The sequence below is a fragment of the Denticeps clupeoides genome, chromosome 18 (assembly GCF_900700375.1).
Source record: "Denticeps clupeoides chromosome 18, fDenClu1.1, whole genome shotgun sequence".
Lineage (NCBI taxonomy): Eukaryota > Metazoa > Chordata > Actinopteri > Clupeiformes > Denticipitidae > Denticeps > Denticeps clupeoides.
The window spans coordinates 19150780-19178113 of record NC_041724.1 but is presented as its reverse complement, the minus strand read 5'-3'; the positions used below and the strand labels follow the sequence as shown (position 1 = coordinate 19178113).

Below are 27334 nucleotides of genomic sequence, written 5' to 3'. Positions count from 1 at the left end.
ACACTCCTGCACAGAAGCTACAATACTACCTCCTACATCAACACACTACTACCTAGCTACACTCCTGCACAGAAGCTACAATACTACCTCCTACATCAACACACTACTACCTAGCTACACCCCTGCACAGAAGCTACAATACTACTTCCTACATCAACACAATACTACCTAGCTACACTCCTGCACAGAAGCTACAATACTACCTCCTACATCAACACACTACTACCTAGCTACACTCCTGCACAGAAGCTACAATACTCCCTCCTACATCAACACACTACTACCTAGCTACACTCCTGCACAGAAGCTACAATACTACCTCCTACATCAACACACTACTACCTAGCTACACTCCTGCACAGAAGCTACAATACTACCTCCTACATCAACACACTACTACCTAGCTACACTCCTGCACAGAAGCTACAATACTACCTCCTACATCAACACACTACTACCTAGCTACACTCCTGCACAGAAGCTACAATACTACCTCCTACATCAACACACTACTACCTAGCTACACTCCTGCACAGAAGCTACAATACTACCTCCTACATCAACACACTACTACCTAGCTACACCCCTGCACAGAAGCTACAATACTACCTCCTACATCAACACACTACTACCTAGCTACACTCCTGCACAGAAGCTACAATACTACCTCCTACATCAACACAATACTACCTAGCTACACTCCCGCACAGAAGCTACAATACTACCTCCTACATCAACACAATACTACCTAGCTACACTCCCGCACAGAAGCTACAATACTACCTCCTACATCAACACAATACTACCTAGCTACACTCCCGCACAGAAGCTACAATACTACCTCCTACATCAACACAATACTACCTAGCTACACTCCTGCACAGAAGCTACAATACTACCTCCTACATCAACACAATACTACCTAGCTACACTCCTGCACAGAAGCTACAATACTACCTCCTACATCAACACACTACTACCTAGCTACACTCCTGCACAGAAGCTACAATACTACCTCCTACATCAACACACTACTACCTAGCTACACCCCTGCACAGAAGCTACAATACTACTTCCTACATCAACACAATACTACCTAGCTACACTCCTGCACAGAAGCTACAATACTACCTCCTACATCAACACACTACTACCTAGCTACACTCCTGCACAGAAGCTACAATACTACCTCCTACATCAACACACTACTACCTAGCTACACTCCTGCACAGAAGCTACAATACTACCTCCTACATCAACACACTACTACCTAGCTACACTCCTGCACAGAAGCTACAATACTACCTCCTACATCAACACACTACTACCTAGCTACACTCCTGCACAGAAGCTACAATACTACCTCCTACATCAACACAATACTACCTAGCTACACTCCCGCACAGAAGCTACAATACTACCTCCTACATCAACACAATACTACCTAGCTACACTCCCGCACAGAAGCTACAATACTACCTCCTACATCAACACAATACTACCTAGCTACACTCCCGCACAGAAGCTACAATACTACCTCCTACATCAACACAATACTACCTAGCTACACTCCTGCACAGAAGCTACAATACTACCTCCTACATCAACACAATACTACCTAGCTACACTCCTGCACAGAAGCTACAATACTACCTCCTACATCAACACACTACTACCTAGCTACACTCCTGCACAGAAGCTACAATACTACCTCCTACATCAACACACTACTACCTAGCTACACCCCTGCACAGAAGCTACAATACTACTTCCTACATCAACACAATACTACCTAGCTACACTCCTGCACAGAAGCTACAATACTACCTCCTACATCAACACACTACTACCTAGCTACACTCCTGCACAGAAGCTACAATACTACCTCCTACATCAACACACTACTACCTAGCTACACTCCTGCACAGAAGCTACAATACTACCTCCTACATCAACACACTACTACCTAGCTACACTCCTGCACAGAAGCTACAATACTACCTCCTACATCAACACACTACTACCTAGCTACACTCCTGCACAGAAGCTACAATACTACCTCCTACATCAACACACTACTACCTAGCTACACTCCTGCACAGAAGCTACAATACTACCTCCTACATCAACACACTACTACCTAGCTACACTCCTGCACAGAAGCTACAATACTACCTCCTACATCAACACACTACTACCTAGCTACACCCTGCACAGAAGCTACAATACTACCTCCTACATCAACACACTACTACCTAGCTACACTCCTGCACAGAAGCTACAATACTACCTCCTACATCAACACAATACTACCTAGCTACACTCCCGCACAGAAGCTACAATACTACCCTCCTACATCAACACACTACTACCTAGCTACACTCCCGCACAGAAGCTACAATACTACCTCCTACATCAACACAATACTACCTAGCTACACTCCCGCACAGAAGCTACAATACTACCTCCTACATCAACACAATACTACCTAGCTACACTCCTGCACAGAAGCTACAATACTACCTCCTACATCAACACAATACTACCTAGCTACACTCCTGCACAGAAGCTACAATACTACCTCCTACATCAACACACTACTACCTAGCTACACTCCTGCACAGAAGCTACAATACTACCTCCTACATCAACACACTACTACCTAGCTACACCCCTGCACAGAAGCTACAATACTACTTCCTACATCAACACAATACTACCTAGCTACACTCCTGCACAGAAGCTACAATACTACCTCCTACATCAACACACTACTACCTAGCTACACTCCTGCACAGAAGCTACAATACTACCTCCTACATCAACACACTACTACCTAGCTACACTCCTGCACAGAAGCTACAATACTACCTCCTACATCAACACACTACTACCTAGCTACACTCCTGCACAGAAGCTACAATACTACCTCCTACATCAACACACTACTACCTAGCTACACTCCTGCACAGAAGCTACAATACTACCTCCTACATCAACACACTACTACCTAGCTACACTCCTGCACAGAAGCTACAATACTACCTCCTACATCAACACACTACTACCTAGCTACACTCCTGCACAGAAGCTACAATACTACCTCCTACATCAACACACTACTACCTAGCTACACCCCTGCACAGAAGCTACAATACTACTTCCTACATCAACACAATACTACCTAGCTACACTCCTGCACAGAAGCTACAATACTACCTCCTACATCAACACACTACTACCTAGCTACACTCCTGCACAGAAGCTACAATACTACCTCCTACATCAACACACTACTACCTAGCTACACTCCTGCACAGAAGCTACAATACTACCTCCTACATCAACACACTACTACCTAGCTACACTCCTGCACAGAAGCTACAATACTACCTCCTACATCAACACACTACTACCTAGCTACACTCCTGCACAGAAGCTACAATACTACCTCCTACATCAACACACTACTACCTAGCTACACTCCTGCACAGAAGCTACAATACTACCTCCTACATCAACACACTACTACCTAGCTACACCCCTGCACAGAAGCTACAATACTACCTCCTACATCAACACACTACTACCTAGCTACACTCCTGCACGCTCTCTCAGATCGGCAAACGAAAGGAGACTAAAAATTCCTTCTTCACGGGGTCTCCGATTCCAATCATGTCTGTTCTCCGTTGTTGTCCCTGGCTGGTGGAACAACCTGCCCTCCTCCACACGACTAGCCGAGACTATCACCACTTTTAAGAAGAAGGTGAAAACCCTCTTATTCCAAAAATATTACAGACAAATTTAACACATACACATGCATACACATTGAACAAACAAATACAAAATGTATAAATACATTATAATTTTTCTTAGTCTAGCACCCAACACTCTCCGAGCATGCTCTTCAATGACAAGTCTAAGCCTTATCAGGGCTCTTAGTTTGTATACTCGATATTCTATAGAAATCGAACGAGAATTGCTGGTGTCTTCCCATTGTAAGTCGCTTTGGATAAAAGCGTCTGCCAAATAAAGTAAAGTAAAGTAAAGTAAGTAAAGTATAAAGCTCTAAATGGTCTCGCCCCTTAGTACCTGAGTGAACTTTTAGTCATTTATGACCACGCCCCCTTCAATCAACAGGGGGTGTCTCGGGCCTTCTGTTAAAGTCCCAGACACTAATTTCACTTCATTTGACACAGTGTCAATTATAAAGTCCATTAACACCATAATGGACATGTAATGTAGACCATGACACTGACTACATCCTGGACTTCTCCAACCCTACAAGTGCAGGACTTACTATTATTTTTTCGTTCTTTCTTTCTTATTGTACAAATCATCACCAGCCCTGCACTGACACCATTTGCAGGCTCACTCTACCCTGGAAGGGGGTCCCTCTCTGTATCACTCCTTCCCAACGTTTCTTCCTTTCGTTTTTCTATCTCCCACAGTTTTTCCTTGTGTGCTGAAGGGTCAAGTGTGATGGGTGTCAACTGTAGGGCTTGTTAAAGCCCATTGAGACATACTGTATGTGATTATGGGCTATACGTATAAGACATAAATGTTGTTGTTTTTGTGTTGAATTCTGAAGTAAAAAATTTAATTTAATCCAAAAAGGCTGTAACATAACAAAATGTGGAAACAAGTGATGCCTTCTGAATACTTACCGGACGCAAATCAGACCACATTTTATGATAATTGAGTTCACAAAACGTTCAAAAGGATTTTTCTTGGCACTGAATAATTAATTGTTTTTCCGAGTTACACAATAAATACTGAGTATACCACAGTGCCATTAAAGAGATGCCCATTCTCACTCAGCAGCTTTTCTTCTGCTTGATCAAAACACGAAGTTTGTGCACCCCTGCTTTTAAATGTCGTGGCACCAACCCCAGAGTATTGAGTATTTGAATGCTGTTCTAAATTATAGAATGCATTAAATAATGATTGGTGTAATTAAATTAGCAAAACAGTTTTTGCTAATTTTTCTTTGTAATCAGAAATATGTGTTGTTAATGTTGTATTATATGTATTTGGTTAATGCAAAGCTTTTCTTTTTTAATTTTATAGAAACAGTACGAAACATCGGGGAAAAAAGTAAGTGATAAAGTTTTTTAAGGTACAGAAAAATGTGTTTTACAGTGATGATGGACATTTGCTTTTAGACTGTTACATAGACACACAGTTTAAAATGAAAGAAACACAGAAAAGTCTAAGCCTGAAGGGTTTCTGTTTTGTATATAATGGAATTTTGTCCCACTGGTTAGAGGGCACAGGGCACAAGAGCATGACTAGAACATCTGATTATTCAACAGTAACAGTACTGAACATAAACTTGATCATATCGACCCAAACTGAACCCGATCCCATGAGGTCATAGTCTTTCAGTTTGTGTTTTTATTTTAGTGTCGTTTTTTTGGTCTGCCATAAATCATTCATACACAAACACAACTTTTAAGAAACTAAAAAAAGAAAGAACTTATTGTGATCTACAAAACCATAATTTATATAAACGTCCCTTTTCCTGATGACAAGGAGGTCTCAATGTTCCATATCCGGCAATTTTCATCATCTCTATTTCATCTTTTAACTGCTTAATCATCTCTATGAGCTCTGATCCATTGTTTCTTGCCACTTTTTGTGATTTTATTTTGCATGTATGGCCGACGGCAGCTCTGACCCACTGGCATCACTCTCTGTTACCTCTTGTTGGGAACATCAGCTTTTACTTCACTTCATTTTTGGTTCTTTTTCCCGTTCTAAACTTTTAAAATAAAGTGAAGTGATTGTCACATGTGATACACAGCAGCACAGCACACGATGCACACAGTGAAATTTGTCCTCTGCATTTAACCATCACCCTGAGTGAGCAGTGGGCAGCAGTGTGTGGGGACGGTGCTTTGCTAAGTGACACCTCAGTGGTACCTTGGCGGATCGGGAATCGATCCGGCAACCTTCTGATTACAGGGCCACTTCCTTAACTGCTAGGCCACCACTGCCACTGCCTAGTTAGTAAGTTAGTAAGCACATCATCTGTCACCGTAGTGTCATCCAGATAACTCTTAATCTGATACTTCACATTGTGGCTGATTGGTCCAGTTTCTTTTGAATTAATTCAAAACTGTTCATCTGATCTCGGTTCCTTTGATGCAGCTAGAAGCCTCTCTTTCAGTTCTATGGTTCCAAACAGAATGAATTTCAACAGACAGTGATACAGATCAGTAGGGCTTGTAGCAAAGCCCTACTGACAGCTCAAGACCTTCCTCTTTAGAGAATATTTAGATTAAATTGTAATTTTCTTGTTGTCGACCTTTGTGTACAGAATCTACAACAGAGTGAATAAAATAGATGTATTCATAGTTGGGGTCCTAGTGAACCGGAATTGATCTCTTCATCGATGGTAACTTAAGCACGTTGTAAGTCGCTCTGGATAAGGGCGTCCGCCAAATGCCTTAAATGTAAATGTAGCAAAGTGAGGTCTATTTTGAAGTGAAGTGATTGTGATACACTGCAGCACAATGAAATGTGTCCCATGCTTTTTGGTGAGCAGTGGGCAGCCATAACAGGCACCCGGGGAGCAGTGTGTGGGGACGGTGCTTTGTTCAGTGGCACCTCACTGGATCAGTATTCGAACCAGCAACCTTCTGATTACGGGGCCGCTTCCTTAACCACTAGGCCACCACTGTCCTGTAATGCGAATGGCTGTTTCTCCATTGAGACTAGATGTGCTCGGTGATCTTAATGTTTTGGCCTTTTATATTAAACTGTTCAGGCCTGGTTCCTTTTTTTGAATGGACATACCCAAAATTAAACAGAGAATCTTTACAACTGCATGGTCTGTTAGTATAATTTTATTATTCTAAATCATAACACTCCTGAAATTACTCCAGAGTGTAGGAATCAGCATATATGTCAACTGGGTCAAAGAAAATGAAGATTGAAGATTGAAGAAAAGAAATGGTGAAATGGTGAGCAAAGGTTTGGCTGTAAAAAAAATCTGGTAACCCATAGAACTAAATCCTAATAAAAAAAAATAATAATACAAAAAAAGGGAAGTGATTGTCACATGTGATACACAGCAGTACAGCACACGGTGCACACAGTGAAATTTGTCCTCTGCATTTAACCCATCACCCTGAGTGAGCAGTGGGCAGCCATGACAGGCACCCGGGGAGCAGTGTGTGGGGACGGTGCTTTGCTCAGTGACACCTTGGGATTCAAACTGGCAACCTTCCGATTACGGGGCCGCTTCCTTAACCGCTAGACCACCACTGCCCCTAATGCTTTCCCTGACCGGGAATCGAACCCAGGCCACGGAAGTGAGAGCACCGAATCCTAACCACTAGACCACCAGGGACCTTCTAATAAACCTGCATTAAACATATTTCTATAAAAGAGAACAGGGAGCATTAGTAGAGAAATTTCCAACCTTTCAATTTGGGCACGTTGGTAACGTTTTGGACAAGATAGGTGCCATTTTAAATTTCCAAACTATAGATCTATTTTTTACTTACTTGTCAAAACCATTACTTGGTGGTTTTGATATGAACATGTAAATTACTTGAATTAACCTGAGAGATGCCATGTTAGTGAATATTTTTATTGCATTCCTCTCAATAACTGTTTTTTATTATTGTTCTTTAACTATTATTATTATATTTGATTATATCCATGCTAAATAAATTGGCTGAACAAGAACAATATTTATTGATTAGAAATAGAAAAATGAAAAATGTAACTATATACAATTCTCTCTCTGCGTGTCATTCCGTACAATCGGCACATAGTCAAGATTCTCCACATTAAAACGACATGTGATATGTATGAATTGGTACGTGTTATGGGTCTCCTTCTTCATTTTCAACAATTACATATACAGTTTCATTTATAGAATGATCAGCATGTGCTGGTCTGGTTTTCAGCTGAGATTTTACTTCCTGCAGCTGCTCCAGCTCAATGCTGCATGCACTTTTCACATTCTTGCAACACAGCTGATTCCTGTTTTGGCACCAATTTACATAAATTAATAACCAACATGTGTGTTGTTCACTTCCTCTAATGCACAACTGCAATCACACACCAGAGATGTTCCAAGTGCAAGTCAAGTCTCAAATGCCTGAAATGAACATTCTGCAGATAACACTGCATTTGTGCATGAATCGCATCTCTTATTATAGACAGTATCAAAATTGATCAGAATGTGCACTTAAGAGGGCTATGAACATGTAAATTATTTGAATTATCCGGAGAGATTCAATGTTAGTGAATATTTTTATTGCATTCCTCGCAATAACATTTTTTTTATTATAGTTCTTTAACTATTATTATTATATTTTACTATATCCATCACAATACACTGTAAAGTTTTATAGAAAGCTATAAAACTGTCAGGATTGCCTGCAGCTGGGCTCCACACCGGAACTCAATCCTGACGCCCCATAAATGCCGGAAGTTTCCGCCCGTTCGGGGTCGCTGGCATTTTCGTGAACTCGCTGCACGAACTTGACCTAGTTTTGTTTCATGCGTTTTGAGTTCTGGCAATCGCCACACGCCTACGGGTTAGTTTCAGTTCTTTATTTAAGTTAAATCGTTTTCGGCCATCGCGCCGCTGTTTATTTGTATTTCGTTATTGTTTGTTATAATAAAACCCCCTTCCCAGCATGTCAAACCTCTGCGCTTCCTTCCCCCGTAAGTCCGTAGTCGTGACAGAATGCCAGAGACCTCCCCAAAAGCGCAGAGGTGGAAAGCAGAGGAGAAGAAACGCCGCGAAGGACGCAGCGCGGCGCGGCGAACGCGGACACCAGGGGAGAGACGCGCCGCCCGTTCTGGTGGAGCGTTTTCTCCCCGAGAAGCCGTGGTACGCGGCGCCGCGTGATGACGTCACCCCCGGGAAACTCCGCGAAACCCGGAAGCGACAACGTCGGCGGGTGAGTGGGCGGAGCGAGGACGTTGGCGTCGGCAGCAGCGAGGAAGTGACGTGGGCAGCGAGCGCAGAAGATGCGACCCCCACGATCTTCGCCATGTCGAGCCAAGAACTCTGCGCTCTGCTGGCAAGGCTCCCCGTGGACTGGGACGACACGGACGACGACGAGAGCACGGAAGACGAGAGTTGGGCTCCGCCCATCGCGCCAGTCTGCGATCGTCGCAAGGTCCGTGGGGACCCACGTCACTTCCAGGGGGGTGAGAAGCGGCAACAACGGCGGCGTTCCTCCAGCGAGGAGGTGGGCAGCCTCCAGCCCGAATGGCCAGAGTTCTGCCCATGGGAGCTTATCGCGCCATGGGTCCGGGATGTCCGCAGGGTGGACGACACTCGTCGTCACCGGTGGGAGGACACGGATGACGAAAGCGATGATGACGTGGATTTTCGGTGGGCGGTCGTTGCCGGGATGGCTCCGCCCAGCGTGCGCGTCCGAGATCATCGCGGCGTCCGTGATGACCCATGTGACTTCCGGGGGTACGAGGTGGACACGGACGACGACCAGGATGACGCCGTTTGGGCAGTCGGTGCCGGGATGGCTCCGCCCATCGCGCCCATCCAGGATCGTCACGAGGTCCGTGGAAACCCACGTCCCTCCCAGCAGTGTGAGGAAAGCTGGTGGAAGAGGGCGACGGGAGGTCGCCAGCCAGCAACTGCGCTGCCGGGACTGCCTCGCAGGGAATCCTCCATTCCTGCTCCAGTCGCCGACCCGCCTTCCCTCTGCCCGGACGTTCCCCAGCGAAATGGCAGCGCAGCACCAGCGCCCACACCTGCTGGAGAAGACGTCCACCCCCCTCCACACCACACACCTACCACCATCTCCAGCGACGTGCCCAGCCCCGTGTGGGACAGCCCAATTGTTCCGGGACCCTTCAGTGGGGCAGCAGACACTGATAAGACCACCACCATCCTATCGTGTCTGCTTGGGTCAGCATGGGGCTGGAGCGCAGCCCTCTGGCAGCAGGGAGAGACAGACAGCAGTTTTCGGGACTTCCAGCAGAGACTGAGGGCGGAGTTTGATCGGCCAGAGCCTGAGCCAGGGATCGAACTCTGCCCCTCCACCACATCCAGCGCCAGTCAGGATCCGGGGCAAGAAGACCAAGCACTGGCGGGCGACGAGAAGGTCGCGCCTCCCGAGATCCTGGCTGTGCCCCCTGAGGAGGTCCCGGAGTGCTCAGAGAGGGAGCCAGACGACCCTCTCTTCTGTCTGTCTCTGTCTGTGTGTGTGTGCGTGGCATATGTGTCCGTATGTCGCCCCCACTTCCCCTCTTTGTGTCCACCAGATGGTGACCCAGCAGCAGAGCCGAACCCCAGGGAGGGAGTTCCCAACCTGACTGCATCGGTCCAAGGCGAGGTGGACGAGCCCCAAGGTACCCCTAAGTCCAGCCGGGGGGGGTGCTCCCCCAAAGAATTTTTTGGGGGGGTGCAGTTCGGGTTGGGGACTCCTCCTGAGGGGAGGGGAGGTGGGGAAGCGATGGAGCTGGGTCCTCCGGTAGCTGGTGAGGAGGGCGGGCCAGGCATGGGCCTGCGTCTGCTTCCAGAGGGGTGGAGCGCCATAGAGCCCCCGGGTAGGCATGAGGACCCAGCTGGGACAGGCAGGAAGAGGGCCTGCTTGTCCCAACGGACGCAGAAGGGGCTAGCCGGATGGTCTGGCAATGCCCCCCCCTTGGCACCAGGGCCGTGCAGCGAGAGGGGCTGCATAGTCCCAGAAGGCACCAGCCTGGGGTGCCTGGAACAGTCGCCGGAGGCTCTGGGACAATCTCCCTGCGCGGTGCAGGGGGTGACACAAGACGTGTCAGAGGGGACATGTGGAGACAGGGCCCACACGTACCCAGATGGATCGGCCCTGATTATTGTGTGCAGGTACGGGAGTCCGGGGCCGCCATGCGGGACCACGCCGGGGAGCCAGGCCGAGGGTCCGGGGCCGCCATGCGGGACCACGCCGGGGAGCCAGGCCGAGGGTCCGGGGCCGCCATGCGGGACCACGCCGGGGAGCCAGGCCGAGGGTCCGGGGCCGCCATGCGGGACCACGCCGGGGAGCCAGGCCGAGGGTCCGGGGCCGCCACGCCTGACCACGCCGGGGAGCCAGCCCGAGGGACCGGGGCCGCCACGCCTGACCACGCCGGGGGCCCAGCCCGAGGGGCCGGGGCCGCCACCCCTGACCACGCCGGGGAGCCAGCCCGAGGCACCGGGGCCGCCACGCCTGACCACGCCGGGGAGCCAGCCCGAGGGACCGGGGCCGCCACGCCTGACCACGCCGGGGAGCCAGCCCGAGGGACCGGGGCCGCCACGCCTGACCACGCCGGGGAGCCAGCCCGAGGGACCGGGGCCGCCACGCCTGACCACGCCGGGGAGCCAGCCCGAGGGACCGGGTCCTCCAAGTGGAGGATACAGCAGGGCAGGAGCCCTGTGGTTGCCGCCGTCCGCCCCGCCGCCTCCACTGATGGTACTGTTGGGGCTCCGAGGACGTAGCCCTTGGAGGGGGGGCTCTGTCAGGATTGCCTGCAGCTGGGCTCCACACCGGAACTCAATCCTGACGCCCCATAAATGCCGGAAGTTTCCGCCCGTTCGGGGTCGCTGGCATTTTCGTGAACTCGCTGCACGAACTTGACCTAGTTTTGTTTCATGCGTTTTGAGTTCTGGCAATCGCCACACGCCTACGGGTTAGTTTCAGTTCTTTATTTAAGTTAAATCGTTTTCGGCCACCGCGCCGCTGTTTATTTGTATTTCTTTATTGTTTGTATTAATAAAACCCCGTTCCCAGCATGTCAAACCTCTGCGCTTCCTTCCCCCGTAAGTCCGTAGTCGTGACAAAAACACATTTTGCTGTCTGCACCGTGTGCTGTGCTGCAGTGTTTCACAATGACAATCACTTCACTTTTCCGCTGGTCAGCATGTTGGAAAACTGAAAAGAATGAACTTATTAAATAAATGTAACAGAGTTTTATGGAATGTGAACAAAGGGGCTGTAGGAATGTACTTTTATCCCCATGGGGTTTGTTGTAGCCGGCATTGTGTAGTCATGTGCTCATGCAAGAGCTGGGGTTGGGGCTCTGAATATTCGTGTTTTTAGCCTTTCGCTTAGTTACATGAATAAGTTATGACTCTGAAGTCACAACATCCAAGTCCCGAGTCAAGTCACAAGTCAATGTTTGTGTGACTTAAGTGCGACTCAAGTCCCCATCTCACACACAAACACTATCCCAACATTAACACGGAAATTTTCGCATACTCAGGCTGTGTTCAGTCTAATCCAGCCATGAGCTAAAAGTAAACTCTGCACAAAACACTTTTACACAAAACTAAGTATCTGGCACACATTCTATCACTATTCACTAATGCTATACAGCACATTTCTATCACACGCTAATTCTACTTTCCACACAGTACATTTTACATACAATACATTCACATAACACCAGAACATGACTTTCTTTTTCACTATTCTCATCAGTTATGTATTTTGTGTTTCCGTAAGTCATAAAGTGCACATTTATGAAGCCAATTGAAGACACCCAAAATGTCAAAAAAGGCATAAGGAATAAATGGCACTGGGCATGGATAGAGAAGGGGTGGGTTTTGACAAAAAACCCTTTGAAAGCTGGTGCCAAAACTCCAATAACCAGAAGCTTGTGCAGAAGGAAGCTGCTCTATGGAACCAGCGGAAAAAAGTTCTGTCACAGCACAAACTAGACCCCAGTCATGAAGCAGCAGGGCAAGCAATGTAACACCCCTCATGTTAGAGCTGTAAATCTTGCTGTGTTCGGGCTCAGTTTCTATCATGGAGTTTGTGCAGGGGTCGGGTCGGGTCGGATTGGGTCAGCAAACACGAACTTCCGGTCTGTAGTACCTATTCTTTCCATTTGAGTCGCTGCTTGTAAATTTGGTTCTATGGTTGGTAAAAGTGTTTCACATGTTGTAAATTTGTTTTATTAAATGAACTTTTTAGACCCGACTACAGCTCTACCTCTACAGCCACGGCAGATCTTCCACTCATCACTTTATGTAAGAAGTTAGCAAAGGACAAGGTCGCATGTGAGCTGTCATGTTAAACACAGTTTCTCATCAGAGTATAAAGCACCCCCACCCCTCACGGGCATGGAAAAAAGGACCCCAAAATGATCAGGGATATCCACGTAGTCACGCGACCTCAACTTGCATTGTGATATTCTTTAGTTGAGTTATACTCCACAATGGAACTTTGTCGGAACAGAACATTAACAGTAAGGACTCTGTATTCATGTTGGAACACATGGAGTCATTCAACTGGGCGTAGTAAGCTTGAAATACCGGAAGTTGATAAATGGCGAGTAAGATGGAAATCTCAGCATCTGCATGAGTTTTTCCTCCAAATCTACTTCAACCTGTTACCTGACTGTGCTTCTTCAGTTCTAACAGTGTGAAGGGTGGCACAGCAGTGACTGAACCTGATTTACATTTACAGCATTTACCAGATGCTCTTATCAAGAGCGACTTACAATCAGTACTTACAGGGACAGTCTCCCACCTGGAGACACTCAGGGTTAAGTGTCCTGCTCAGGGACAAGATGGTAGTAAGTGGGATTTGAACCTGGGTCTTCTGGTTCATAGGCGAGTGTGTTACCCACTAGGCTTCTACCACCATATGATCTTGCAGGGTGGGGCTTTCAGAAGCTCTGCTGCTACGGTGATGTCCGCGGGAGAAGAAGAGTCCCTCACTGTTAACAGTTTCTTATCAAGCACCTCATCATAAGCATTTAATGGCATAACATCACTACACAGTGTCAGGGTTACGTGCTGCTTTTTAATATCTGGTGTTTTTTTTTCCAGTTGTTTACCTCTTGGCATATCATGTGCTGTTCATCATGTTTGCGTGGACATACTGGCAAACTATGTTCACCAAACCCATGAATCCACTGAAGGAGGTGAGTTCCTCGTTTCATATTGCAGATGATTCCAGTGTGATGTGGCGTGGTCTTAAAATGCCTTTAGTCCTGAGGCTCACAGAATCGTTGATCTTGAGACGGAGTAAGGAGTTGCTCTGTTAGGAAATAGGAACAGAACATTGTAATCAAGGCTACCTGTCGGTCTAAATATACATTTTATATCTTGTCTGCTCAACAGTTTCACCTGTCCTACTCTGACAAACAGCTGCTTGACAGCGAAGACCGATTGGAGTCCCAGCAAGAGATTCTGAGGAGGATTGTGAAAGACCTGCCTGTGTTTACACGTACAGTGTCTGGAGGTATACGGTCTTCACAATAAAAGGGATGTTCAGTATATTTGGACTACAGTCCACATGTAATTGAATCTGTTCAAGCAGGAGTTGTATATGATGGTTGTAAGGGGGGAATCCACTTTCCCAGGAGAGCTGAGTTTAGTGGACCATGCACCACAAATGAACCATAACTAGTTCAAATAGTTAACCAACAATAAATAAATCAAACAAGGAGAACAAGTAGGTGAACACTTTACCAAAAACAGGCAAAATTATTATTCACTGTATGACCAATACTCAATAATTCAACTCAATAAAGTAGTTCATAACAATGACATCCTTACACGTTCATTATTCACTCACAGAGCAACGTTTCTGTATACATCGTTTCATATTACAAAATCCATTTAAAACCATCACCGGCCCTGCATCAGATGATGTTGGCCTACAAAGTCAAACATGAGGTTTCACCATCCTACATCCTGTTCTTGTGTTACGTTGCTTCTGCCTGCCAAGGACCGTTCATGCCCCTGCTTTTTTCTCTCTTTGACTCCATTCTGCATACTTTTGTTTTACTGATACCTCTGACTACGGCTTGGTGCTGTATGGTCTCAAGTGGATTTGGATGGCGTGGAATGGACTGAGTTGTCCCCCACTGAACGGAAATATGTTACAGTTGAAAAGGAAGCCCTTGCTTGTGTGCGGGCGATCGAGAAATGGTGTACATACTTGTGGGCTCATCGTTTTACCTTGCGGACAGACCACCAAGTCCTCACAACTCTCCCTTCAACAAAGGGTGTTGGACATGCTGATTTGCACATTACAAGATGATCTGGGGCAGTGGTGACATAGTGTGGGCCACTGGTGGCCTAGCGCTGTAGGAAGCGGCCCCGTAATCAGAAGATTGCAGGTTTGAATCCCGATCCGCCGAGGTGCCACTGAGCAAAGCACCGTCCCCACACACTGCTCACCGGGCGCCTGTCATGGTGCCCACTGCTCACTCAGGGTGATGGGTTAAATACAGAGGACATATTTCACTGTGTGCACCATGTGCTGTGCTGCTGTGTATCACAAGTGACAATCACTTCAGCATCTACACCTAGTGATGACATCCACACAGAGGTTGTTGCACTACTTTCTTCTGTTTCGGTTTGTCCAGAACATTCTCAAGCTTCGGTTACAGCTACCATGCAGCTGGCATCCTTCATCAAAGAATCTTGATTCTGATCTGCTGCCGTACTACAGACTGCACCTCCAGCTTGCTGTCCAAGATGATCTAGTCTTTCATGGCTCATGTCAAGTTGTGCCTCTTGCTCTGTGTTCCAAGCTAGTGTCCCTAGCGCATAATGGTTATGGTGAGGACCTGTACTGGTGGCTGAAAATGGATTATCTGGTCCACCTTCTCCATGTGGCAGCTGAATGATAAATCAGCTCAGACAGCTCAGGTTCAGGTAAAAACCCCACTGCATGTTCCCAAACGTTCTAACATTCTTTACACATTCACAAAAAGCTACGTGATGGAACACACATCCTGAGTAATGGAATGCTACTCACCTCGCAGACAGTGCTCCTCCACCAGCATCCCGACCTACAAGGCAAATACACCAGCCATGTTGGCTGAAGTGAAGCACATACTACATACATCTACGAACTACGAACTACGAACTACGTACAGCTACTGAGGGTTAGATGTCGTTCACTTCTGAAAACATGAGGATTGTTCTTGGTGCATAAATGGCTTTCTTTTTCTACAAAGGGGGAATGTTGTGTTCAGTGGGTACGTACTATACTTTACCGGAAGTATGTGTGTTATGACATGGAATTGGTTCTGGAGTAGGAGGCTAGCGCGAGTGGCAGATTCCGTGCTTCTGGTACCGTGTTGCATGTGTTTCACTGTTATTTGCCACCTAATTACACCACAACAGTAAGGGCTCTGTGCCAAATGCCACAAATGTAAATGTGGTTTTAAAGATACATTGATATTTGTGTTCAAATACCACACCTGCAGATTGAGATTTTTAGTACAAGTTCAGGGTCTGTAGGATTCAGGTCATGAGATTTATTAGTCACCCTGCATGTCTGCTTTGGTTATTCAAATATATGTCAACAGTGGAGCAGAATTCAAAATAATAGTTTGCAATGAATGAAATCTAGTGATTATTAAAATCATGAATGATCAAACTTCTGCTCAAGGTTGACAAGCACCATAAGTGTATGGTGGGAAAGTTTGACCAGGAAAGTCAATATATAACGTATAATAGTGCATTTATTTACAACCACACGGACATACAACTCAGAGTCTGATCGCCTTTGGAAGATAATTCCTGGATGTAGGCCTTGACCCTGGATTTACATTCCTCTTGGTGTCTCAACTAGACATGAGACTACAGAATTACCCCAAAATATGAGACATCTTAGCAAATATGCATATCAGCATCAGATTTTAGGCCACATTCATTTAATTACACGGGTATTTTGAGCTATTCCTCCTGCAGAACAGTTGCTAGGGCATGATGCCATGCTGGTTGTGGAGAACTTATTGCTCCTCAAACCCCCCCACAGTGGCTGATCTTCATGTTCATCAGAACACTCTGTTGCCCGTCTTGCAGACTCAGGTACAATATTTGGTCTCATGGTCCCACACAATTGTATTCCTTTACAGCACAAGTCCATTTCTTTTTTTGCAGTGAGTTGGTTGGCTGTTGTTTGATGCGTTTCAGATACCCAGCCATCCCACAGCACTTGCATTCACCACTTTCACTTTCACTTCTGGACTCAATCCCCCCAGAATCTTGCACAATTTTCACTTTACTCCTTTTCACACCCTACCTGTTACATATATTTTATGTTAAAAACATAAAAGTGTAATATTTGGTTATGTTTGCAATATTTGCATATTGGATCATTGTATACTTGCAACATTTGCAATACTGTGGTCTATAACAGTCGCTAAAGCATTTCACTCCATATCATACCGTGTATGACCGTGTATGTGACAAATAAAATTTGAATTTGAATTTGAATTTGAGGACTGGCCTCTAGGTCTATATACTGCACTCTATATGTACAGTTATTTACTGAATATGATATTTACATGCATAAAAAAAAAAAGTGAAGTGATTGTCACATGTGATACACATATTCATATATTGCACAATGTAACACATTCTATCAAATGAATTGGAAGTCACAGTAACTTATTCACATGAAAAAAAGTTTGGCAGTTTGAGACTTTTATGTGTTTCTGAATAAATAAAATCTTAGCTAATATAATGTCAGCATTAATTCAAAGGGTGAGTGTTATCATAAAGTTTCATTCACAGTTGAGATTGATTGTGGTTTATGGAGGAAGACAGTATGAATGAGGATGACATTGCTAATTTACCCCAGCGGTAGCTGTGATGGACTGGAGGCAGGACATTGTACTTTTCTCTTATACAGACACATAAAACAGATTCATAAAAAAAAATGATTAATGATTAGAAGGTAATACACATGGGTCATTTCTTGATTTCACAGCTATTCGCTTTTGCAATCACTGCCTTTTGGTGAAGCCAGATCGATGCCACCATTGCTCAGTTTGTGATAAGTAGGAACCTCTTCATGATCAATCCATAAATTAGTTACATGTCTGTTCTGAGTTTAATGAAAGAACATATTCTTCTTCACAGATGTATCTTAAAGATGGATCACCATTGCCCATGGTATATATTTTAGCAGTTGTATTTACTTTTATTTTAGAACTGCAAAATGTCAAGATGACATTCTGAACTCTTGTTTATTTCCTGCTTGTTCACAGGGTCAATAATTGTGTGGGCTTCTCCAACTACAAGTTTTTCATGCTATTTCTAGTATATTCTCTACTCTACTGTCTGTTCATCACTGCTACTGACCTGCAGTACTTCATTCAAGTTTGGACCGTAAGTGAAAACTTTATTAATAATTAAGCCATTATTCATATCAAGTCACAACTTACCAATGTGGGTAACGTTGGTTGTCAAACTGGAGAATCTATTCTTTAAATTGAACTCATGCCTGCCCCCAGACAGCCAGACTTCACATTTGACCCTGAACACAACAATTGTGACCGAATTTCAGTTGCACAAAAAATAAAGTGGGTATACAGTGGGTACGGAAAGTATTCAGACCCCCTTAAATTTTCCACTCTTTGTTATGTTGCAGCCATTTGCTAAAATCATCATTTTAAAAAGTAAATTTTTTCCATATTAATGTACACACAGTTGTTGACAATTGTTGACTGCTCATCACCTGTCCAATACAGTCCCAACAGTGAAGCATGGTGGTGGCAGCATCATGCTGTGTTGCTGTTGTGATTTGTGTGAAGGAGTGACTGTTCTTGAATGGCCCCACCTAAAAAATGGCTGCCAGGAGGAATGGCAGAGGATCCCTAAATTCCTTTTTAGGATTCCCACAAAGACCCATGGCTGTATTAGATCAAAGGGGCTCTTCTACTAAATATCAAAGGGTCTGAATACTTAGGACAATGTGGTATTTCAGTTTTTCTTGGTTAATAAATCTGCAAAATATCAATGTAACTGTGTTACAATTCTGTCAATATGGGGTAATGTGTGTACATTAATGAATACTTTCTGTACCCACTGTATGTTAGTTATTTGTGGCTGTTCATTTTCCACGTTGTAATGTGTTGTGGAAAATAAATGATTTCATTACTCTCAGATTCTGATACAGAATTTATTGAGGGTTATCTATAAATTGAGGGTTATCAATTTATTGAGGGTTATGTCGTTCGACCAAGCCACCGCAAAATGTACAGAGTCTCTTTATACTGTTGTCTCCACCCAGCAGGATGAAGTGAAGCTACTGATAACATGTTTTCTTCTAGTCACACTGTAGAAACAAGAGGAGCATTCAGATATGACACCTTTAAGCTGATCATAAGACGTCGAACCGCCTTCAGCCTGCGGCCACATCCCATGATCGAAACTGTCATGGACAGAATGTACAGAAAATAAGAACACGTGCTTCTATTTAAACTATCCAGAGAACATTAGAACAAGTTTCCATCACATAATGAATGGAGAGAAAAAATGTAACTGTGTACACTGATCAACCTCAACATTATAACATGAGGTCTTATACTGAGCCTATGAGGGTTTGTGGGAGAAAGCAGCATGTGACCCAGCAGCTTCACCCTACGAATTATTTTCATTATCGCAATTATCAGCTTTCTAGAGAACACTGGTGCTACTCTACACTGCAGCACAGCACACGGTGACACAATGAAATGTGTTCTCTGCTTCTAACCCATCACGCCAGTGAGCAGTGTGTGGGGACGGTGCTTTGATCAAGGGGACCTCAGTGGCACCTTGCTGGTTTGGGATTCGGGACCTGCTAGGCCAACCATCGCCCCATATAGAATATGGGCAGCACTTGTCATTTCAAGTGCTGATTTCAGACATATAACTTGAACAAAGTGTGTAGAGGCAGCACTGGAGCTGCTGAGGAGACAGAACATCAGGATTCCCACATGATACAGGCAGCCACACACACTTGTGAATCCATGCTGTGTGTGTCAGGAATATGACACGTCAGTCATGTTCTGAAGGTGCTTGTTCAAACTGACATTTGTCCATGTAACACTATGACTACAGCTAAGCCAGCTTAATCGCTGACCAAAATGTAAATGTTGTGTATAATCATTAACTGACAAGATTGACTGTGATTTTGGAAAGAAAATGTTTGGCGGTGTACTGATGGTTCACTTTGGTTTATGCCAGACTATCTATGATGGCTTTGATGAAGTTTGAATCTGTCACTTGTGTTTGTGATTGTTTTTGACAGAATGGCCTACCAGACACCCAGGCTAAGTTCCACATTATGTTTCTGTTGTTTGCTGCCTCGATGTTCTCAGTTAGTCTGGCGTCACTCTTTTCCTACCACTGCTGGTTAGTCTGCAAGAACAGATCAACTCTTGGTGAGCAAAATGATGTGCATTTGCATTTGTAATTGAAATCAGGCATCATCATTGTTTCAGGAGACTAAACAGTAAAATTTCCTCCAATTTTACTCTCACTACTTGTGTACAGTTGCAAGAAAAAGTATGTCAATTTCATAAATTCTTGCATTCATTTGTCATAAAATGTGATCTAAGTGGGGGTACTCACAAATAGAGCACCCCTATAACAATTACAGCAGAGAGAAACCCATAAACATCTTTTTCTTGTCACTGCCTGTCTTATTTGTAGAGGCTTTCCGAGCTCCTGCGTTTCGTCATGGCACAGACAAGAATGGATTCAGCCTGGGCTTGAGCAAGAATTTTCGGCAAGTCTTTGGCGACGAGAAGAAATATTGGCCTCTACCTGTATTTTCAAGGTAATCCAAAAAGCTCGGATATGAACAGTCAATACTCTTGTGTACTGTAGATTTATGAAAATCTCATCCTTTGTAATATGGGTTTGTGTGCAGTTTGGGGGATGGCTGTTCATTCCCCACCTGCCTTGTGAATCAGGATCCTGAACAGCCTTCAGCTCCCTCTGGACATCCCTGTGTCAAAACGTCCGTAAGACTTTTGGACTTTTCAATAGAAGTAGTCACAGACCAGAACCAAATTGCATTGTTATACGGCATATAGAAATGAATCCAAGCCTTCAATGCAACCAGGTCATATCTACATAATTTGCATGTGTGTGCTTTTGTGTAACCAGCGGTGGGACGTTGCACCAGTTCACTAGCAGATCATTGCAAAAGTCTCAGAGTCGGCTGCTGAACAGTGAAGGGTTATGGAGAGTGGTCCCTGAAGATGAAGACAAGACAGGTTGGGTGCTTGTGCACTGCACTCCTTTACATGTCAGCCTGAGCGAGTGTAGAGTGTGTGAGTCGGCATTATGGGTAGTTGCCTAGAGGGTTAGACCACAAAATCACAGGCTTAAACCCCACTTACTACCATCGTGTCCCTGAGCAAGACACTTAACCCTGAGTGTCTCCAGGGGGGGACTGTCCCTGTAACTACTGATTGTAAGTCGCTCTGGATAAGGGCGTCTGGTAAATGCCGTGAATGAGTTTGGCATGTTGTACACAGATGAATCACGTACTTCTCTGTAGAAGTGTAGTGATGTGAACTAACCACAGTTAGCTGCCATTCAGATGGAGGACACCTGGTAGTTTCACTCTGAGGCATCTCGTACATTATTACGTTGCTTGCCATCACAATCGGGCTGCTAAGGAACAGCTAGATTGGAAATGACCTACACTACCCTGCCGGGGAGAACGGCGTTTGTTACGCTGATTTATTATAGGAACGGATATGGGTGTGTAGATGCCGATGACGGGACGAAGGTTTCATCACCCAGACAAGAGTAAAAAGAGGAGATCCGGTCACCCTAACTTTGCGGCACTATGCTAACTCTGCACTTATCAACTTAAAGTCAACATATGCAAATTCTTCAACTCTAAATATCGTAAACAACTGTTTACTCACCCCAAGAGGCTTCAGACTTTTGAATTAAATTTAATAATTTGCGGTTGAGAAAGTTGTCAACCGTACTGTGATGGTGTGCATAATTGGCTGGAAAGGCACCATGCTGTAATATATACGCGTGTCTTACAGAAACATATGTGCTCTGGAAAATAGGGCAAGAAGCAAAGCACAGCAGCATGGTCTTTTCTGTATTCGTCTACTTTCTTTTTTCAACACACTGTCGCCACCTATTGTTGGATGTACAGAACTACATCTCCCCCCTTGCTGAAGGATACACTCTCAGAAGGCATGCAGGAAGGCTTGCTGGAAGTGAAGTGTACGATCTATGCACTTCAAATGATTAATATGTGCATAACTTGCAACATAGCAACCACGAAAAGACATATTGAAAAGGATTTTAACAAAATAGCATAAAACAGTTCCCCAGACACAGACACAAATGAACATTTCATGAACAGTAAATGCGTAAAACAGTACTACAGGACAGTAATGGACTCGCAATAAATAACATTTGTGCAAGATAGGGTTAGCAGGGATGAGCTTTTGGAACATGATGAGGCCATAAGATGCACAACCTGTCTCCCCTTTTGAAAGCTGGAGGACTTGCTCTGTGCCTGCAGTTGACCTAGATCTTCTGTTTTAGGACTACATGCCGATGAAGAGCAGTATTGTCTGCAGGTGGTTTTTCTACCACCTTTCTACCGTGCAACAACTCAAGAGAGGACTGGTGTTGCAGAAAAGCAGACTGGATAGACTGTCCCAGGATATGATGAAAGCGTTCAACCGCACTATTAGCAGCAAGGTATGTACAGTACAGGCCAAAAGTTTGGACACCTTCTTATTCAACGTGTATGTACTTAACAAAAAGTCACCGGACCTGAACCCAATCGTTTTCAGTTATTTCACCTTTTTTGTTAAGTACGTAACTCTACATGTGTTCATTCATAATTTTGATGCATTCAGTGAGAATCTACCAACGTAAATGGTCATAAAAATAAAGAAAATACGTTGAATAAGAAGGTGTCCAAACTTTTGGCCTGTACTGTACATAAGGATACAGGGACAGGGGACTGTCACTGTAACTACTGATTGTAAGTCGCTCTGGATAAGGGCATCTGGTAAATGCTTAACTATACTGCATCTGTAGCAGCAACGTTTTTCCGGAACCTGGTGCTCCATGTAACATTTAAACAACGTTACATACTGACATAACAGGACACAGTCAGTGCAAGAATAACATTTAACAAAAAAACATGTAGAAAACAAGACAGACACACAGCGCTAAACTAATGAAACGAATAATAAATGTGCAAAATAAAATAGTGCAAATACTGCTGTGCAAAATGGAACTGTTTATTAATAGGTAACATAGCATATAGACAATATTACTCAATAAAACAGAGGTAGTGTGCGTGCGTGCGTGCGTGTGTGCGTGTGTGTGTGCGTGTGTGTGTGCTTGCGTGTGTGTGCGTGTCAGTCCAGAGTGGAAAGTCCCTGAGTGTTCAGGTGTCTGATGGTCTGTGGGATGAAGCTGTTGCAGAGTCTGGCAGTGATGACCAGAATGCTTCGGTACCTTTTTCCAGATGGTAGGAGGCTGAAGAGTGCAGAGGTGTGTAGAGTCCTTCACAATGCTGGAGGCTTTCCGGATACATGTTAGGTAAATGTCCATTATTGAGGGAAGAGAGACTTCTCAGCTGTCCTCATTATCCCCTATAGGTTCTTGCCATCGAATGCAGTGCAGTTCCCATGGGTGGTGGGAGATGGGCTTTCCTCAGCCTTTGTAGGAAGTAGAGACGTTTCTGGGCTTTCTTGGATGTCGAGCTGGTGGTTGGAGCCTTGGAGAGGTTCTCCTCTAAAAGAACAGGAGCATCTGTCGATGTTCAGTGGAGAGTGGTTGTCTCTTCGTTGCCTTCTGAAGTCAATAATCATCTCTGATGAGTTGCTGAGTATTTTCAAATGGCAGCTTTACACCTTCCTTTTTAGAGAATACTTGTAACATTCTTATAGTCTGACTTTTGCCAAGTGCCATAAATGTACGTGTAAATATGCTCCCATTAAGAAAACATCATAGAAGACCCATCACTGTCGAGCATCTAGAATCCAGTATCAGAAAATAATGGGAAAACATTCCTCACCATAAATCCCAGTAGCTGGTGTCCTCAGTTGCTAGATATTTATGGACTGTTGTTAAAAGAAAAAGTGGTTATCCCAATGCTTTGAATTACTAAATTCAACATGAATTTAGTAATTCTATGTTTAATATCCTAAATAAAATGAAAAAAATGATCTAGTTTACACATCATCCAATTTTTGGAACTGTGGTTATATTACAGGAAATACTAAAAAGGGAAAGTGAAGAACAATTTCAGCAGGAAAAAATGTGCTTCACATTCCTAAACTAGAGTGAGAATCTTCAGGTTATGCTGTAGAAAAATTGCAAGTATAGGCTATGCAGTGGTATTCATTTCAGATGGTTCCATGTGCTTTTCTATATATATATATGTACATTGTTTGTGTTTTTACATTGGTCATTTCTTGAAATAATTTGAATGTCTGCTGTATAATGTCATAGCAACTATTTCCTAGGGATTAAAGATTGCATCTTTGCCTGTCAATGTACAGTCGTGGCCAAAAGTTTTGAGAATGACACAAATACTGGTTTTCACAAAGTTTGCTGCTTCAGTTTGTATCATGGCAATTTGCATAAACTCCAGAATGTTATGAAGAGTAATCAGATGAATTGCAAAGTCCCTCTTTGCCATGAAAATTAACTTCTTTGAACTTCACATGAACCCATTTCCACTGCATTCCAGCCCTGCCACAAAAGGACCTGCTAAGATCATTTCAGTGATCCTCACATTAACACAAGTGAGAGTATTGAGGAGCACAAGGCTGGAGATCATTCTGTCATACTGTTGGTTAGAATAGCTGTCTGGATGCAATAAAATTAGAGTGATTCTTGAAATGATTGTTCTTCATCTGTTGACCATGGTTACCTGCAGGTCGCCATCAGTCAGGATTTGGGCCGGAAGTTGATTGACAGCATGCCAGGGTGAATTGTAGAGGTTTTGAAAAAAAGGCCAACACTGCAAATATTGATTCTTTGCATAAAGTTGATTTAATTGTCAATAAAAGCCTTTGAAAGTTATAAAATGTGTGTAATTGTGTAAATGTGTGTAATCAATACCTCGTAGAAACAACTGACAAAAAAGCAGCAAAACTGAAAACCATTATTTGTGTCATTCTGAAAACTTTTGGCCACGACTGTATAGCAGCCCAGGCAGTTCCTTTTATTCCGGTGAAATGACCGGCAGCAGGTAGAAGCTGATTCACTATTCCTGTTTGTTTCAGGTACCTCTAATCCTGCTGTGGTTGTAGAAAATGAATCTTGAAAAAAAATACAGACAGGATTAGGTTTGTCACAAAGACATGCTTCTACATATTCTAAAATATTGATTACATGAAATATTGTTTACATGAAAGATTTTGTGATCCCGTTTGCGCAGAATTGACCCGACTTTCTCTGTCTGTGAGAGGGGGCTGCTGTCTGTGTCCACATGGAATGAAGCCTGGACATCAGCTCAGGGTTGAAATGGCCAAAGAACCAAGAAGCACATTTATATTCAAGTAAAAAGCAGCTAAATATGGGTGCTTTGGGTCTTAATGCGTAATATCTGTATTAAAATGGAGCTGAGAACCCTATTACTGGGGTACGTGGTCCTAACTACACCCTAATTTGAATAGTTCATTGTTTCTTCCTTAAAGGGCTGTATCTGGAGTGTATGCAGTAAATGGGCAGGGAAATAAGACAGAAAAATTGATCGTTATTGTAAAAGTTGCGTCTGATATTCTAAAGTGTGGTCATTTTTTATACAAATATTTTGCTATGTATGTAAATATGCTTAATGAAATTTTCCACAGGGCCATTTCCACAGATCAACATTAGACTGAGTGTCTTGCATTCAGACATACAGTGCTGTGAAAAAGTATTTGCCCCCTTCCTTATTTATTTTTTGTTGCATGTTTGCCACAAATTACGGATTAAACAGATTTAAATAATAACAAGTAAGAACAAAACACAGTTTCTTGGGTGAATATTTTATTTTAAAAAAAAAGATAAAAAAAACTTAGTACAGGTACAGGTCAAACAGGTCGAAACAGTACAGGTCAAAAGTCTGGACACCTTCTCATTCCACGTGTTTTCTTTATTTTCATGACCATTTACGTTGGTAGATTCTCACTGAAGGCATCAAAACTCTGAATGAACACATGTGGAGTTCTGTACTTAACAAAAAAGGTGAAATAAGTGAAAACATGTTTTATATTCTAGTTTCTTTGCTCTGGTTACTGCTTTGCACACTCTTGGAATTCTCTCGATGAGCTTCAAGAGGTCGTCACCTGAAATGCTTCTCCAACAGTCTTGAAGGAGTTCCCAGAGGTGTTTAGCACTTGTTGGTCCAGCTCACCCCAAACCATCTGGATCGGGGTTCAGGTCCGGTGACTGTGGAGGTCAGGTCTCCACTTTTTGTTAAGTACAGAACTCCACATGTGTTCATTCATAGTTTTGATGCTTTCAGTGAGAATCTACCAACGTAAATGGTCACGAAAATAAAGAAAAGACATTGAATGAGAAGGTGTCCAAACTTTTGACCTTTATTGTACATGGCCATATTTTGCCCCTAAACAACAACAATTTATTTTTGTTTAGCCCAAAATCACAAGCAGTATGTCTTGAACCTCGCCTATTAACCTGAAGACCCAGGTTCAAATCCCACTTACTACCATTGTGTCCCTGAGCAAGACACTTAACCCTGAGTTGCTCCAGGAGGGGACTGTCCCTGTAACTACTGATTGTAAGTCACTCTGGATAAGGGCGTCTGATGAATGCTGTAAATGTAAATGTAACCACTACAGAAGACACCCTCATACGTAGATCTTATCTGAACAAAAGGAACAACTCCCTAGAAAACTCACATGGAGGAAAAAGAATGGGTGAAGCCTTGGGAAGGAGTGGTTGGGAGACCCCCTTCCAGGAGAGCAAGAGTGCATAAACCTGATTGTGCCATGCTTAGCAGCAGCAACTGCAATAAGGGGTTTGTGATAAATGGCAACAAGTCTTTTACATCGCTGTGGACTATTGGACCATTCTTCTCTGCAGAATAATTATAATTCACATAGGAGAATTTCCAAACAATCAACCACCTTTTTAAGGTCATGTCACAGCATCTCAAAAAGTTGGACTGACTAGTTCACTCCAAAACCTTCATTGGTTCTTTTTTTAAGCTTACTGGTGTGTTTTGGACCCTTGACCTGCTGCAGAACCCAAGTGTGCTTCAGCTTGAGGGCACAAAACTGCTTGTCTAGTCTTTGCATCAAGCTGACATTTTAGTCTTTATTAGTCTTAGTCACACCCACACTATTTTAGTCTAGTCAAGTTCCAGTCGACTAAAAGTATGAGCATTTGAGTCTTATTTTAGTCAGAACTGTCCATGACTATTTTAGTCCAGTTTTAGTCGACGATAACTGATGGCATTTTAGTCAGTCAACGAAAATTAAATTTTAGTCTGTTTTTTAGTAATGCAATCATTTTGCAATCATAGTCATTTCATAATCATCTAATTATTATATTAATGTTACTTTAAAGACTCAATAATACATCCATTCCAGACACGGAAGACACTCAGACACTGACACTGTTTTT

The 27334-nt window shown here is 43.9% G+C and overlaps 1 protein-coding gene and 1 non-coding gene across 2 annotated transcripts in view; one reads left to right on the top strand and one right to left on the bottom strand.

Moving 5' to 3' along the window:
- The window catches only part of zdhhc2 (zDHHC palmitoyltransferase 2), a 29885-nt gene extending 4059 nt beyond the window's left edge, over positions 1–25826 (top strand). Inside the window, exons 2-13 of the mRNA XM_028959933.1 lie at positions 5071–5097; positions 13787–13881; positions 14081–14201; positions 17694–17763; positions 17846–17878; positions 17974–18094; positions 19998–20130; positions 20402–20528; positions 20622–20711; positions 20861–20970; positions 24985–25047; positions 25140–25826. Of these exons, the coding sequence (XP_028815766.1) occupies positions 5071–5097; positions 13787–13881; positions 14081–14201; positions 17694–17763; positions 17846–17878; positions 17974–18094; positions 19998–20130; positions 20402–20528; positions 20622–20711; positions 20861–20970; positions 24985–25025 (968 nt within the window). The 3' untranslated portion in view covers positions 25026–25047; positions 25140–25826. The remainder of the gene's footprint in view (positions 1–5070; positions 5098–13786; positions 13882–14080; positions 14202–17693; positions 17764–17845; positions 17879–17973; positions 18095–19997; positions 20131–20401; positions 20529–20621; positions 20712–20860; positions 20971–24984; positions 25048–25139) is intronic.
- Positions 7286–7357, bottom strand: trnae-cuc (transfer RNA glutamic acid (anticodon CUC)). The gene has a single exon. It is a non-coding gene; the product is annotated as a tRNA-Glu (tRNA).
- Positions 25827–27334: the final 1508 nt, after the last annotated feature.